At 45.5% G+C, this 17,205-nt stretch overlaps 1 protein-coding gene across 1 annotated transcript in view; it reads right to left on the reverse strand.

Annotated features, from left to right (window-relative positions):
* The window catches only part of Rab31 (RAB31, member RAS oncogene family), a 131,239-nt gene that overhangs the window by 72,227 nt on the left and 41,807 nt on the right, over positions 1-17,205 (reverse strand). Inside the window, exons 2-3 of the mRNA XM_006991847.4 lie at positions 10,744-10,823; positions 4,296-4,377 (exon numbers count right to left, since the gene is read on the reverse strand). Coding sequence (XP_006991909.1) covers positions 4,296-4,377; positions 10,744-10,823 — 162 coding nt within the window. The remainder of the gene's footprint in view (positions 1-4,295; positions 4,378-10,743; positions 10,824-17,205) is intronic.

Genomic DNA, 17,205 nt, shown 5'->3' on the forward strand with positions numbered 1-17,205 from the left:
AGCACTGTATAAGAATCAGATAATGAAAATTAAGGATTATTCTTCCATTGAGAGAAAGACAAGAAACAGACGGCTTTTAGAGACAGACAAAGTCATTAAGCGAATTAACGTAGAAGCTGGTCAATGTAAAATAGTTTCTGGTCAACATGCTAGAGTCATTTGGGAAAAGGGAACCCCAAGTGGGGAAATGCCCCCACCAAGTTGGGCTGAGGGGCATTTTCTTGATTAATGATTGATGTGGGAGGGCCCAGCCCACTGTGGGGGGTGCTGCCCCTACGCAGGTGGTTCTAGGCTGTAGGAGGAAGCAGGCTGAAGATCCAAACTTTCCACCCAGCCATATCGTGTACACCTTCTCCAGGGTCTAGTGAAGTGAGTCTGCCTGACCCCTCGGAACCCTCCAGATCCAGCCCAGGGCCCAGATCCAGTGTCCTAGCTTAGTCTGGCCACACTTGCTTGTACTACAACCAATCTCTAGACCAGGCACCTCCCATACCACATCCCACTTCTCCGCCCGGACAGATCTACCCTGACACTCCAGGTTTGGACCAAGGGGCATATCCTCCACACCAGCCTGGGCCCCTCTGGCCACCTGGTTTAATTCCACCTCAGTCATTTCCAGCCTCCAAGCCCAACCAACCAGCTCACACATCCTCTGTCCCAACCTGTTCTGTCCACATCAGACAGAGAACCCACAAAAGAAGTCCACATGCCCAGATCCCATCAAAAAAGCTACAAATAACACGAAAGATCGAGCCAGGATCTCCCCCATGACCTACCAGTCCTGTAGAGATATTCGCCAACGGGAATTACTTAGATGAGACCCAGAACACAGGATTAGAAAGAACAATCCTAAACTCCATCAAAGAATTCAAGGAGTTTAAAGATGGCATGGAGACAGCTCAGTGAAATTAGAACTTAGAATAAATGCCTGTGTGATGCCCAGGGAAACTCAAGCAAGGCTGATAGAAATGAAGACAACCCAGGACTTGAGAACAGAATCCAATAAGGACACAGAAACACTGAAGAAGACTCAAGCTGGAACGAAGATGGAACTGAAAAACCTAATCACTCAACTAGAAAACCCAAAGGGAAGCCCTACAAGCAGAAGAGAAGTAGAAGATCTGAACCAAATTAGCGAGGAATATGAGAAAAATTAAAAACACAGGAAAAGGGCATACAGGAGCCATAGGGCATCATGTACAAGCCAACCCTCCAAATCATAGGCATCAGTGAGGAGGAAGAATCCCAAGTCAATGGCATAGACCAGGTCATCAACAAGATCATAGAAGACAACGTCCCCAACCAAAGGAAAGATATATTCATACAGATATAGAACACCAAATAGACAAGACCAGACAGAAAATTCTCATGGTATAAGTAGACAGAATAAAGGAAGGGTCCAGAAAACCACAAGAGAAAAAACACAAGTTGCATATAAGGAAATTCTATCAGAATAATAGCTGGTTTCTCAGTGGAAACTCTGAGAGGCAGAAGAGCCTGGAGCAGTGTATTCCAGTCCAGCCAACCTAGTCTAACACACTCAGAAAAACTATGCACCATAGTTTAAGGAGAAAGAAAACTTGCCATGATATAAATAGCCTAGGGGAAAAAAAGGTATATCCAACAAACCAAACCTAAAACATATATAGGAAGCAGTATTTCAGGTTGAAGAAAGAAATGAGCAAATCCAAGAGACTGTGGAAAGAAATACAAAGCAGTAATCACTACCACTGAGAACACAAACAACGCCACCCAAAATCAACAACACAATCACTGCAATTAACACACACATTTCAATAGAAACTTTAAATATGAATGGCCTCAATTCTCCAATCAAAAGAAATAGGTTGTCTTAGTTACTTTTCTATTGTGTGAAAAGACTTGATGACCAAGGCAACTCATAATGGGAGCATTTGCTGACATTTCCAGAGGGTTAGTCCATGACCATCATAACAGGAAGCATGGACGCAGGAAGGTAAGCAGGGCACTTAAGAAAAAGCTGAGGGATTACATCCTGATCTGCAGGCAGAAGACAGAAAGAGAGCAAGACTGGGCCCAGCATGGGCATTGGAAACCTCAAAGCCCACCCCCAGTGACACACCTCCTCCAACGAGGCCACACCTCCTAATCCTTCCTACACAGTTCCACCAACTGGGAACCCAACATTCAAATATATGGGCTGATAGTGGCCATTCTCATTCAGAACACCACACAGACAGAATGGACCAAGAAACAAAATCTGTTGTCTACAAGCAATGTATGACTGGATCAAGGAAGGAATCAAGAAAGAAATAAAAAAAAATTTCTGGAATGAAATTTAAATGAAAACACCACCCAACAAAACCTCCGGGACACAATGAAAACAATCGGTTGCCAGAGTGGGGATTGGAGTGGGGGAGCAATGGAGAGGGGAACAGCAGGGTACAGTGATCTGATAGCGTAAATGGGAATGATGGGCGGGGTCTAACTAGAGAGGGGTGAGGAAGGCAGGCATAAAATACCAGTAAATATGTATGAAAAAGTTATAACAGAATCATATTTTTACTTACCTAAAAATACCTATAAAACATTTAAATTGGTGTCTAAATATATAGAATAGTCTAAATGAAATGTTTCCATCTGAGCTGACAAGAACCATCTACCAAAACCAGGCATGAGAAGCCCTCAGAGGAGTTGGTGGTCAGGGTTGTTTATGAGACTTCCAACATATTACAGGCTATCGCTCTTGCCTTTGGTTGCGCCCCCAGAGGTGAAAACGAAGTCCCATCGCTGAAGACATCATGCACTTCAGAAACAGGACCCAGAGGCCCCTGAGTCGAAACTGATCTAAAAGCCTCCTCCCGGAGGACCAGCTTTCATGATACCAAAAGGTGCCATGTAAGTTTCCAAGGAAGGGAAGCAGCCAGCAGGCCCACCTAACTAAAATGCCTAGGAACCACAACAAGAGCCAGCATGGCATGCTAACTCTGTGGGTACAGTAGTAATGCACTGTGGAGCCCACAAAAGCTTCCTAGTGAGATCTGAGCTTGCTTTTCCCAGCAGGGCTGCATTAGGGGACGGCTTGACCACATGCATGGTCACCAGGTACCTGGAATGGTCTGCACTAGGCTGTGCTGGGGAGAGATCTTTTGTTCCACTCCTTGGTGTTCCTTTAATAGCCCTTTAGTAGACACAGGAGAGGCCCTCCTGAGCTATATGTTTCTTTTTTTTTTTTTTTTTTTCCGAGACAGGGTTTCTCTGTGTAGTTTTGGTGCCTGTCCTGGATCTCACTCTGTAGACCAGGCTGGCCTCGAACCCACAGAGATCTGCCTGCCTCTGCCTCCCGCAGAGGATCAAAGGTGTGTGCCATCACCACCCATGTTTTGTCTCTCTCCTCTATATTTCTATCTACATACTTCTCACTTCTCTCTCCTCAAGAGTACCCTGGGGGATAAAGAGGGAGCTGGTCTCCCTAGGGGCACATCCTTTGTCAATACCCAACAGCTGTCTAATTGGACTTAAGACCCACTCAAGTCTTGTCCCGGAAACCCAGCCACCTATCCAGGGCTAGAGAAGTAACGGATCTTGGAGGAGAAACTACTGTTGAGGGCTGGGTTGAATCAAGGCTTTCCCTGAGACCCTGATGTTCGAGAAAGAACACAGCTCCTCCTCTAAAACCAGAAATACGCTTGGCAGAGCCGATAATGGCCTGAGGCCAAGGCCTTGAGGGGGCTTCGGCTTCAGATCCTGAGAACCCAGCTCTTCCCACAGTGTGGGGCTGTGGGTATCAGTCTCCAAGGCCTCTGTGTGCTCGGACTGCAATGCTTTTGAGATACCCTGTGTGCCCTTGTGCGACATCGCCTGATAAGCTTCCTGTTGACTTCATCCCACTGTACGGCAGCTTCTGCGGACTTTGTCCCATTTCTTACCCCTGAAAATAGTATATAAGATGCTGGACTCCTTAACAAGCTTGCTTGGCATAAGACACAGCTTATGCAAGACCTCCTGATGCCAAACTTTCCTACATTCTTCTTTATCTTCTCATCTCCTGGCCACCTCCCACTTAGGACCCTGTCACTGAAGAAGAACCTACTGGCCCAGGTCAACTTACAACTACCACGGTTATAAACCAGCATAATTCCTAACAACAATCTTAACATTTGTGTTTACACCCACAGATAAGTGTAGTCCTCACCCCTCACCAAGGAAACTTCTCTTTATAACAGATGGAGATCAATACAGAAGACCACAACTTATCAAAATACAGAGGCTAGCTCCATTTTGTCTCTAGAAAGCCAGAAGCAGCGTGTACTTACCCGCTCCTGGCCAGCGGTGTCCCAGATGAGGAATTTGTGAAGTTCATTTCCACAAGGCACAGTTTTGGTCATAAAAGATGCCCTGAGAAGAAAGTCAAAACCCTGCATTATCAAACCTTCACAGAAACTCATGGACTCAAGTTAAATGTTAAGCCTCAAGAAGACCCCAAGAATTCTTGCCCCCTTGGAAGCAGAAATGAGGGCTGTGCTGCTATAAATAAAATAGTCTACATTTTATGTAATCCAGCTGGAGTTACAAAACAAAAAAGAATGTGTGGGCTGGAGGGATGGCTTAGTGGTTAAGAGCATTGGCTGCTCTTGCAGACGACCTAAGTTTGGTTCCCAGAACTTACATGGCAGCTCACAGCCCTCTCTAACTCCAGTTCTAGGAATTCCAATACTTTCTTCTGGCTTCCTCAGATTACCACATGCACGTGGTGTGTACACACACATGCAGACAAAAATACAGATAGCCATTAAATAAACATAAAACCTTTCAATGAAAATGCATTTAGAAACAGAGTCAACTGTCCTAGAATAATAGTCTCTAGATATGAGAGAAATGTTAAATATCTAATCTTAGATATTAAAGCCATATTCTTATAACAAGTGAGAGAAAAAATGTCTTATTTTATGACTTTAAGACTTTGACATCAACAGCATAAATAGAAAGCTGTCTTAACATATTCCCTGTACTGACATGAATTCAATACTAGTAGCAAGTACAGAAAAATATATACAAATCTCAACCAGTCTGCATAGATTTAGGGATCGACTTAGTTAAGTTTTCTACTCCTGCAAGGAAACACCATGACCAAAAAGCCAGTTGGAAAGGAAAGGGTTTATTTGGCTTACACTTCCACATCACTGTTCATCATTGAAGGAAGTCAGGACAGGAACTCAAACAGGGTAGGAACCTGGAGGCAGGAGCTGATGCAGAGGCCATGGAGGGGTGCTGCTTACTGGCTTGTTCTCATGGCTTGTTCAATCTGCTTTCTTACAGAACCCAGGACCACCAGCCCAGGGATGGCACCACCCACCATGGGCTGCGCCGCCCCCCCCACATCAATTATTAATTTTTTTTTTAAATGCCCTATGGTCTTATCTACAGCCCAGTCTTGTGGAGGCATTTTCTCAATTGAGATTCCCTTCTCTCAAATGGCTTTAGCCTGGGTCACGTTGACATAAAACTATCCAGCACAGGGATAAACAACAAAACGCTTTCATGCTTCTATTAAAAGGGAAGCACTTTAAGGTATCAATAAATCATAAAACACTTGCTACTCTTTTTTACCTCTTTTCTCTGGACAAGCATTTTCTTTGGGCTCATGAGAGGTGTAAAAATCAAATACACAGAATATTTAATGTCCTTTCTTCTGTGCACTAAAGTTTCCCATTCATTAAGTAAGCATTGCCAGCACCCTGTCAACATTATGAGAAGCTCCTGAGCTGGCTAAGAAACATCCACATCCACCTGTGTGGATTCTGCCAAAGATGCTATAGTAATTTGAATATTATTGGCCCCCATAAGTTCATAGGAAGTGGCACTATTGGGAGGTGTGGCCTTGTTAGAGGAGGTGTGGCCTTGTTAGAGGAGGCGTGTCACTGTGGAAGTGGGCTTTGAGGTCTCCTATGCTGAAGTTCAGCGTGCAGTTCACTTTCTGTTGCCTTTGGATCAAGATATAGAATTCTCAGGTCTTTCTCCAGCACCATATCTGCCTGCACACCACCATGTCCCACCCTGGTGATAATGGACTGAACCTCTGAAACTGTAAGCCACCTTATTACATGTTTCCCTTTATAAGAGTAGCCGTGGTCATGGTGTCTCTTCACAGCAATAGAAACCTCAAGACAGAAGTTTAGTCTGGATGTTATCATAAGGTAGCAAGCAGATAAGTGTAGGATGAGAGTCATTCCATAAGTCAACTGATGTGGGTGCTTCAAATATCATGAAAAACAAAATAAAGGGCCAAGAGATGTTTCTAGAATCTAAATTAAAAGAAAAGAGAAAACAGCTGAATCAGAGCCTTGGCTTTATTCTGGAGCTGGGGGAAGAGTTTTAAAGATGGTTTTAAGAACATTTAGAGTAGCTGGGATTGTGGCGTATGGTATGTAATATTCATCATGAATATTCACTGGCATGAATGAAGAAGTCCTGTGCTCAATTCTCAGTACTGCAAAAATGAAAATCAAAATTAACGACAATTAGACACATCAGGAACTAGACTACGTGTGAGGTACCATCATTGAATCAAGGTAACTTTTGAGATGTCATAACAAAGTTCTTCTTCTTAAATGACACAGTCTACAGTTTGGGAGGGCGAGGCTCAGGGAGTCTTGCCCATACTCTCTATGACCCAGCATGGTGCAGCACAGAGCTCAACAGTGCCCTCGGGGCTCATCACAGCACTATTTTTTCCGCCTCTGGTTCTCCTAAGAATAAGAAGCTAATTGCAGAAACCTCAAGTGAGTCCCTATAATTCCACACCCACCACCAACATATACGCTCACACCAAAGGTTAACATCTGACACTTAGTGATCAACTCATTTCCTTCTTAAAAGACTTAAACAAGATCTTCCAAACTACTGATAAAAGCAAATAGATTTAAAAAGGACCCTTATTCTTTTCCATTAAGCAATGTGTATACCTCACACACACACATACACACACACAAAAAGAAAATTCAAGAAATAAAAATTAAGAAGGAGCTGGAGAGATGGCTCAGGGGTTAGGAGCACCGGCTGTTCTGCCAGAGGTCCTGAGTTCTATTCCCAGCATGGTAGCTCACAACCATCTGTAATGGGATCTGATGCCCTCTCCTGGCACAAAGTCTATAGAGCATACATATACATGAAAGAAAGAAAGAAAGAAAGAAAGAAAGAAAGAAAGAAAGAAAGAAAGAAAGGAAGGAAGGAAGGAAGGAAGGAAGGAAGGAAGGAAGGAAGGAAGGAAGGAAGGAAGGAAGGAAGGAAGGAAGGAAGGAAGGAAGGAGGAAGGAAGAAGGAAGGAAATAAAAATCAACCCCCAGTTCAGCACCTAGCCATGGCTACTGCTAAAAAGTCCTTCCTCAACGGTTTTTATACCAACTCTTAGCTGGAAAATGGATTGTGCTCTATATAATGTTAGGTTTCCCCCTTTCTATTCCATGAGCCTTTCCTTTTCCATGAACACTGATCAATCTCACTGTCTAAAAGGACTTGATGTTGCACACCATGTCATGAGTCTATTCAGGGTTCTGTAGCAGATGCTGTGGCCTTATATGACTGTTTCCACAGACTTTTCTGTCTTCTCTTTCACTTATTTATTTACTTGTGGGGTGATTGCTGGGGTTGAGCACAGAGTTTCAACTATAATCACTAACTACCTGCTCTACCACTAGGCTGTACCTTCTTACCCCCTTGTCTTTTTTAAAAAAAAAAAAAATTTTTTTTGAGACAGGGTTTCTCTGTGTAGCTTTGCGCCTGTCCTGGAACTCACTCTGTAGCCCAGGCTAGCCTTGAACTTACAGAGATCTGCCTGCCTCAGCCTCCCAAGTGCTGGGATTAAAGGTGGGTGTCACCATCACCCGGCTTAATTTTAATTTTTATTTATTTATTTTTGTTTGAGACAGAGTCTTACTATATAACCCAGAACAGCTTTGAACTATCTATGCGGCCAAGGCTGGCCTTAAATTCATAATCCTCCTGCCTTAACCTCTTGAATGCTAGGATCATGGGTAGATGCCACCATATGCAGCTTTAGACTTAATTATTAAAAATCAAGCTCCACGTTTGATACACATGCCAAATTCAGGCTATACCAACCTATACACATATAACTATGAGATGGTCTTCTCCACAACCGTTTTACACCTTCCAAATGTTCCGTTACAATAGGTAGAAAATGACATCTCATCTTTATTCTCACTACACTCTGCTGTTCAGATAGTTCACCCAATTTCAAACATCCCTCCTGGAGGGAGGGGGGGGGCTCATAAGACTCAGAAAGGAAGTGAAAACCGGAAGTCTCAAGAAGTAAAGAAAACTCAGAAGACCCAGCATGCTCCTAAAACTTACAAGATTCACAGAGCAGGCTGGGAAGACAGCTCAGGCAGAGTACAGGTGTGTGCCACCGAGCCTGAACACCTGAGTTTGACCCCCAGGACTCCCAGGGTGGAAGGAAAAAATCCACTCCCTCAGGTTGTCCTCTGACCTCCACGTGTACACTGTGGCATGCATGCAAACATCACCCTCCGCCAGTAAGTACTCTTTTATAATGTAATAAAACAAGGTTCACAAGGCAACAGCTGCTGTGGAAAACAGACTCCTACTCACAGAGCTGCCGCATGCATGATCATGTGTGCAGGCTGTGCAGCAAGCTCCAGGGATGCAGCTTTCATGCCTGGACAGGGCCCTTGAATCACCTATGTTTCACAATGGGCGTGACTACTAGTATGAGTCGCTGAGGTGATGTGGGTTAATGCTTCTGAATCATCATTTCTGATGATGATGATGATGTCCTTTTCCAAATGTGATTTCAGTAGGAAGAACAGGGTAGGCTTTGAGAACAAAGTCCCTTGGTTTGTCATCCATCTGTCTGGTTGGTTTTGGTGGTGCTGGGATCAAGCCATGCTACACAAGTGCTATCATACGGAAGCCCCAGCCCCAGTTCTGCCTGGCTCAGCCCGAGTCGAGTCTGCAGCTCTGTGACCACCTATGTGCTCCGACCTGTGGAAACCATCACAACTAACTCTTGGGTCAGGGATATGAACTGAAACGTCCACAAGATCAGGCAGGTAACATAATCTAGCAAGGCCGATAAGGCGAGAAAATTATACTGACAAAAATAACAGTAATAGTAAGTCATAGGAAATCCTGAAGCTTGAGAATCTATCGCCCCGTAGCATGTGCCTGGCTCTGGCTGGCCAAGCAGGTGGCCAAAGCCCACCACTCTGCATCCATGGGTCTCTTAAGAAAACCCAGAAGCACAAAGTCTCTCAGTTCTTCAAAATTGGCTGTGGTGAAGAAATACCTAAGGGAGCAGTGGAACGCACCTGGGTGTGTCTGTGAGAGCATTTCCAGAAACCACTAGATCCCGAGGACTCTGACTTGATGAGCAGATTAATCCTTTGAAGGGCTAATCATAGGGTAACATTAATGAAAAGGAGGAAGAGCCGGGCAGTGGTGGCGCGCGCCTTTAATCCCAGCACTCAGGAGGCAGAGGCAGAGGCAGGCGGATCTCTGTGAGTTTGAGGCCAGCCTGGGCTACAAAGTGATTTCCAGGAAAGGCGCAAAACTACACAGAGAAACCCTGTCTAGAAAAGACCAAAAAGAAAAGAAAAGAAAAAAGGAAAAGAAAAGTAGGAAGAGAGGTCTAGGTAGAGGAAGCTGGTCACTAAGGGCACGTTCTCAGATGCTATATCTTGTCCTAGCCTCTTCCTGGATTTTCTCTTCCCCTGTTTCTTGGCCACTACAAAGTGAACAGCAGCTCACCTCCACTCTGTGCTTCTGCTACCATGGTGTTCTGTGCAATGTACAAAGCCAGGCAGCCATGGACTGAACCCTCTGCGAGCGTAAGCCATGCTCCCCTCCCCTCCCCCACGGCTATTCGGCACTGCAGAAGGAATGTAACTGATACACTGGCTGAAAATTTTGAAAGTGCCAGGACTGGAGAGATGGCTCAGCAGTTAAGAGCACTAACTGCTCTTCCAGAGGTCCTGAGTTCAATTTCCAGCACCCACATAGCAGCTCCCAACTGTCTGTAACTCCAGTTCCAGGGGATCTGATACCTTCATAAAATAAAGTTAAATAAATTTTTAAAAAATTTTTGAAAGTGCCATAAAAGCTAAACAAAACGAGTCCTCGGGCCAGAATTCTGGCTCAGTGAGTTAACACGCTTTGGGGTAGGTAATCTATCAAGCTTTTGGAAATTAAGAATTCCATTTCCGTCATCCTCCAATAAGTCTATGTTTCACTTAGGAAGTATTCCTGATAGCCTTATTTTTTCCTGAACCTGGAGCTTAGAAACATTTTCTCAAAATTCCAAAAGAGAAAATTTGAGTGCAAGTGAACTGTGTCAGGAAAAGCCTTAGCTACCCTTAAGTACACGGGAGAGCTGAGTCTGCCTGACACCGGAAGACAGTGAGTAGCAAAGGAGGCAGGAAGCAGAGCAGCTCCCAAAAGTCAAGTTTTCTGGGGATGAAAACCAGGCAGTCTAGCCACCCATCAGGAGCCGACAATGCACAGCATTTCCCATCTGGAGATAACGGCAACCTGCTTTTCAGATCCACGGTCTCGATAGTCAAGAAAATGGTCTTGTCCTTCAGGAGGAAGAAGGTTGGCAAGAAAAAAAATTAACAAGAATAGCCCTAAATTTCTGGTGTTGAGATCAGTTCTCATTGGTGGAGTTAGAAACGTCTGCCCTAAAAAGACACAATGTCAAAAGAGACACACACGTCTGTCACTTACCCGATGGTGGGACTGATGTTGTGGTCAAAGTGGTCCTGGACAAACCGGCATACGATGCTTGATTTCCCAACCCCCGTGTCCTAGAAGAGAATGAAAGCATTAGCCATGAAAATCCGCCACCTGTGACCTGAAATGAACGTGTGACAAGGGGGCACAGTGACGGAACTTCAGGTGCAGAGGAGGACGTCTGCCATCTCCTACTAGAACATTCTATAACGTAAATGCATTTCTTTCCTAAAAAGAAAACGAGCCGGTGAAAGCACATTTAGAAACACATCTCACATACATGCAGCAATTAGCATGTTCACAATTCACATGATTCCAGGGTTGGAGTTCAGAGGAAGGGTCTAGAGAAGACGCTTGGCATCCTGCCATGTTGTTGGAAAGAGAGCTGAGGTTTTTTTTTTTTTTCAAAGTCACATTGTCAGGTTAATCTGCCTCTCTAGGGAACACCATGGAAGACTTCTAAATTCCAGTTTCTATATTTCCAACATCTTAGAGTTTGATGACTGGATATAAACCTCCGGTTTTGCTGAATCCTATAAAGGTCTCATCTCAGCCTTTTCTTGACTAAACAAGTCTTTAAAGCTGGTCAAGACAGGGATCCCTTACACAGTGAAAATCCAGCACAGACATGTGTCTCTACTTCCTGTCCAAACCCTTGTGAATCGGTTTAGGGAACAACAGACACAAACTCACAAGGGCGAAGCCCAGACAGCTGATACTAACAGTGTCTGGAGAGACGACTCACGCCTGAGAAACGCAGGAGGCAGTAAATCACTTCCTGCCTGCCACAGAAAACAGCAGGCAGTGGAGGGCAAGCCTGAAAAAGGTGTCACGGGAAGGCACTCTAGAAAGCAAGAGAGGGCTACTTTTTAGGAAGCCAGGACTTAAGACATCAGGCATGTGTAGGAAGGAAGAGGCTACATAAGCTGAGGCAGAAGCCCCCTTTGGGTAGAGGGGGAAGCCCCACATACACAGACACCAGGATCTCCCCATGAAAGGGCATTGTGTACTCCAGCTAACAACCTCCAGGGCTTTTAAGGCACTATGGACTGAACCTCTGAAGCTGGGAGACAAAATACAGCTTCCCTGCTTTGAGTTGCCTGTCACAAGTGTTTTTCCCTAGAAATAAAAAGCTGACTAACCCAGATACCTTAGAGATATATAAGGGATATATTTGGTTCTCATGTGGTAGAGATGTGACCTTGTTTCTTCATTTCCTTGTTTATTCATTCATTTATTTGTTATGAGACAGTGTCTCTAGCCCGAGCTAGTCTCATGCTCCCTGTGCAGATAAAGATGACCTTGAACTGAAATTCCCATCTCCACCTCTCCAAGTGCTAGGAATGCAGGGCTGATGTACCCCCAAGCCTTGCTTTTACCTCCCTAGAGATCAAACCCAAGGCTCTGAGCACTTCTCACGCTCTGCTCTGACCAACGGAGTCACATCCCCTACTCCTAAAGGAGTCATTTTGGGTTTGGTTTGGTTTGGTTTTTTGAGACAGGGTTTCTCTGTGTAGCTTTTGTTGTCCTGGAACTCACTCTGTAGACCAAACTGGCCTCACAAGGCATGTGCCACCACCTCCTGGCTTAAAGGTGTGATTTTAAAAGCCCAAAGCTGGAGGCTGGTGAGATGGCTCGGTCATTAATAGCACTTGCTGCTCTTGCAGAGGACCCACGCAAGGTTCAGTTCCAAGCACCAACACAACAGCTCACAACCACCTGTAATTCCAGTGCCAGGGGATTCAACACCCTCTTCTGGCCTCCACAGGCATTGCGCACACTCATGGTGCACATAAAATACATGTGGGCAAAACACTCATACTTTTTTTTTAAGTATTCTGATCAAGGGGCCGATGAGATGGCTCAGACAGGGTGCACGCATCAAGCCTGAGGAACCCAGTTTAATTCCCAGGACACACATGGAAGAAGAGAACTCCCTCAAGTCGTTCTCTGACATACAGGTGGGCTTGCTACCCTAGCTCACCAGAAAAGCTGGCATTTCACCTGGGCCATCTCTACAAGGCAAGGAGTGGACTTGACACTTGTAAGATGGTTAGCAGTTCCACCGGGAAGGGTATTTTGAGGGCTGGCCTTCAGGCAGGCTCTGCTGCGCTGATTTGTGGACTTGGGGCATGCAGTCAGAGCAGAGCTCCTGGGACTCTAAATGTGTGCTCCCCGGGTGAGCATCACACCTGTGAGGATGCCGTATCTGTCATGGCTGGTGCATTGCAGCGGCGGAGACACCACAACATCCCGAGAGCCAGACCAGAGAGTACCAACAAAGGAAGACCTCGGGCCAGGAGAACTATGGGCATTTCCAGGAGGTAGTTTTAGGGTAGAGAGTGGGGTGAGCTTGGGTGTGATCTGAAAACATGGGGGGGGGGCACGGAAATACACAAGCCAGAGAGAAAGAGAGACTATGAACTGATTTTAAAAAAGAACGTTAAGACTTTAACCAATGCCTGTTGCCTTTGGCCTACACTCTCCCATGGACTCTGGCCCAGGTTCCTCACCAGCCTCCCAGTGACAGCTCATTTGTCTCTTCAGCTGTTTTAAGCCCTTCCTACAGATGAACTCCTTCATCCATGCCTCCCCCAGAGAAACGGAAACTAAACAGCTGCAATACCCTGCCCTGCCCTGCCCTGCCCAGGAAGGCACAGAAAACATCCATGCTGCAAGCATTCCTCCAGGAAGCAACTGCGTCCCGGAAGCTGCCCCACAGGCAGAGTGGGGACCTCACCCTGTCTGTACCCATACCCCCATACCCCTTCCTTTTTTTTTTTCATCATGGTTTATGCTTTAAGAATTCTTTCTCAGGGATCTTCCATCAATGTACTCATTCTTCACTCATCCAATATGCATTCCCCAAGTCCTGCCTGCCTTCTCTGTGCCAACAGAGAGGATAAGAGATATCAGTACCTCCCTGGTTTGCAGACTCCATTGGTGGGAGATGGTAGGATACCTTCCTTGTCTGCAGGGGTCCCAGAGAAATTCTGGGTGCACAGCAGAGAGTGTCTGCTCACTCAGAGGTGCCCACCCATGTCCACCCCAGCACCTAGGGCCCTGGGACAGACTCTCCACCTGGCAGCGACAGATACGGCATCCTCTCGGTTGTGATGCTCACCTGGGGAGCACACATTCAGAGTCCCAGGGCCTCTGCTCTGACTCCATGCCCCAAGTCCACAAATCAGCGCAGCAGAGCCTACCTGAAGGCCAGCCCTCAAAATACCCTTCCCGGTGGAACTGCTAACCATCTTACAAGTGTCAAGTCCACTCCTTGCCTTGTAGAGATGGCCCAGGTGAAACGCCCGCTTCTCTGGTGAGCTAGGGTAGCAAGCCCACTCAAATGTAACTGGATACCTGTCAAATGTACATGTTGCCTTGTCTTACTTTCACGGTTTGATTCAATATCTACCGCCTATACATTTCACAGGCAAGATACAACAAAATACGTTGATTTGGCTAGAAAACAGGACATTTTGTAAAGAATAGGGCCAAGAAATGTCTCTGAGTGGTGACGGGTGGAGAAGCAGCTGAGCCTCTGGGACCTGTGGACTGTCTTCAGGAAGCTGTTGTTCCACCGATGACCACAAGGAGACGACAGGTTCACCTGCTGGCTGAAGAGCCCCGAATGCCCTCTAGGACTTCCCTTTCCTGCCAGCACCTGACTGGGATGGACCTACAGGAACAACTGGACTGTGACCCGCATTCACGGAGGAAAAGACGAGTGAGTCATGACTGCTACACATGGAAACAGAAGCAGAAAGCAAGAAAAACAAAGCCTACTGATTTAAAAAGGAGGGGGCAGAGATCCATTAAAAAAGACAGAGAAATCTCAGCACTCCCGAGACAGAGTCAGGCAGATCTCTGAGTTCAAGACTAGCCTGGTCTACAGAGCGAGTTCCAGGACAGCCGGAGCTACACAGAGAGACTCTGTCTCAAAAAAAAAAAAAAAAAAAAAGTAAAGGAGAGAGAGAGAGAGAGAGAGAGAGAGAGAGAGAGAGAGAGAGAAGAGAAGAGGAGAGGAGAGGAGAAGAGAAGAGAAGAAAAAAAAAGAAAAGAAAAGAAAAGAAAAGAAAAGAAAAGAAAAGAAAAGAAAAGAAAAGAAAAGAAAAGAAAGGAAAAAGCCTGGCTGCCCCCCAGTTTAAAGGCCACTGTTCTTTTAGTGAGCTTATGGTAATGGAAACTTGTCTACGGAGAGTTTTTCCATTCTATATTTTGAGACTATCACAGCCCGTCTTGTCTAATCCTCTGATTTTGCAAAAGCGGAAGCTCGTGTGACCTCCTTAAGGTCACACAGCAAGGCGTTGGGAGAGTCAGAAGCACATGCCCCGTGCTCCGAGTCCCTGTCAAACCTTCCTGACGGCTCCTCTCAGGTTAAAGCAATCCCCCAGCCAAGCGCAAATTTCTTCAAAAGGAAAACTGAAAGCTCAGTCGTCAGACGCCTCCTTTGCGGTCTCACGTTGCACAGCTCAGGTTACTCGGCATGTTATGAAGACGGGGCTACTGTTTGACCCGGATGAGTGGAGACACGGTTGCTACTGCTGGAGAGACAACAGAAGGAAACCGAATCTGACTCCACAAGCCAGGGGGAGAGCTGAGTAAAATCTACCCTGGGGTCGACAGAATGCAATTCACCCACAACATCCATGTGCCTTGTTTACACTGGGGCCATGTCTTGATGAAACTATCATTGCTCAAAAAATTCTCCAGTGAAAAATTCTTGAGTACATTAATAATCAATATGTAATCTTTAATTATTATCAATTGCATAAACCTAACTTAGTGAAGAGCGCAGCTTAGTGACATTACCCTAAATATGCTCCGAGCACTTACATTAGCTGGCCGTGGGCAAAATCTCCTAACACAAGCTATTTTATAATAAAATACTGTCTCCTGTAGAGCGGAAAACAGAAAGGCTGTGTGGTTATACTTTTACGTTGAGGTAAAACTCTAAGTCAAACCATCACGAGTTGGGAGCCGTCTGTACACTAGAGAAGTGATTCAGGTCACCATGTCCCCTTTGGGAGTACCTGGGAATTCAAGTAGCCCTCTGGTCTCAGAATCACACAGCGAGGAATTCTGCATTAATTACTCTATTCCCTGAGACAATATGTGGACTCCAGCCTTTCATACTTGTAGGAAGTCTTAGTCACAGGGGACACAGGCACCCGGCCCGCAGACTGCATTTCACTACAGCCCCTGGCAGTCCTTGGTGAAGAGAAGGAAGATGGTATTGTCTGCGATCCCCACATCAGGAAACCGCTCTGAGACTCAGCATGGACTCTGAACAATTCTCTCGCTAGCAAAGCAAGTCCAGACTCAGACGTGGTGTCATTTCAGCCAGTGCTCTGTCACCACAAACTTATTCATCCATCTATGCAGGGATACACTATGCGGGCAGCAGTGTACCAGGGCAGGGGGTGGAGAAATTACATCCTGGTTCCCATGGTGAGGACATCCAACACATCAGACTTAAAGGGGACCGAGCAACCAAGGCAGGGATGGGATACTGATCGGCTGGAGGGACCGTGGCTGGCTTCCCATGGAGCCTTTGTGAGCTAATCACTTGAAACTAGGCTGCAAATTATTATTATTTCCCACTTTGCCATTGGACCACAGCACCCTACAGGGGAACTGGATCCACTTGCAACATTAGCCCCATAGGCAAACTGACTCTAATTTCAAAGACAGCTTCAACCAAACTAGACCTGACCTTCCAAGTCTTTAGAAGGAGCTGAATTTCCCAGGACTGGAAGATCTTCATGAAACAAAGGCCTAGTCAATTTGGACTCTAGGATCATACTGCCAATATCATATAGGAGCAGGGATCAGTAGAATAAATAGACTGACAAGGAAGGAAAAAGTGTATTTGCTGACCACATATAAAATCCTAGGCACCAAGCTAAACAGTTTATATGAAAAAGGATCAGCTAGCATCTCTTAAGCATGGTGTGTGTATTTGTGAGCCAGTGTGTGCATGATTCTACCATATGTGTACACGTGTATACATGTGTGGTGCTTGAGATGGAAGCCAGGACCCCAAGCACTACCCATTGAGATATACCCTTGGACCCTAAATATTACTTCTACCTTATAAAAGACTTTCTATTCTGGGGCTCAAGGTATTTCTATTAAGGAGAGGGGGAGAGAGAGAGAGAGAGAGAGAGAGAGAGAGAGAGAGAGAGAGAGAGAGAGAGAGAGAGAGAGACTCATTGCACATATCTAGCTCTTTATTCACTTTTCTGATTTTCATTTTGAGTCCCTTTGACTCACCTTCTCGTTCGTCCTATGGATACACCTGACTTGATGAGGAGCCCACATATAATTTCCAAATATCAATTTTTTTCATTGTATATTTTTACTTTGATCCATTTTTATGGACTCCAGGGGCTTGGTTTGCTTTTATCTTTGAGACAGGGTCTCACTAGGTAGCCCAGGATGGCTCTAGTCACG

This window comes from Peromyscus maniculatus, chromosome 13 (assembly GCF_049852395.1).
Source record: "Peromyscus maniculatus bairdii isolate BWxNUB_F1_BW_parent chromosome 13, HU_Pman_BW_mat_3.1, whole genome shotgun sequence".
NCBI lineage: Eukaryota > Metazoa > Chordata > Mammalia > Rodentia > Cricetidae > Peromyscus > Peromyscus maniculatus.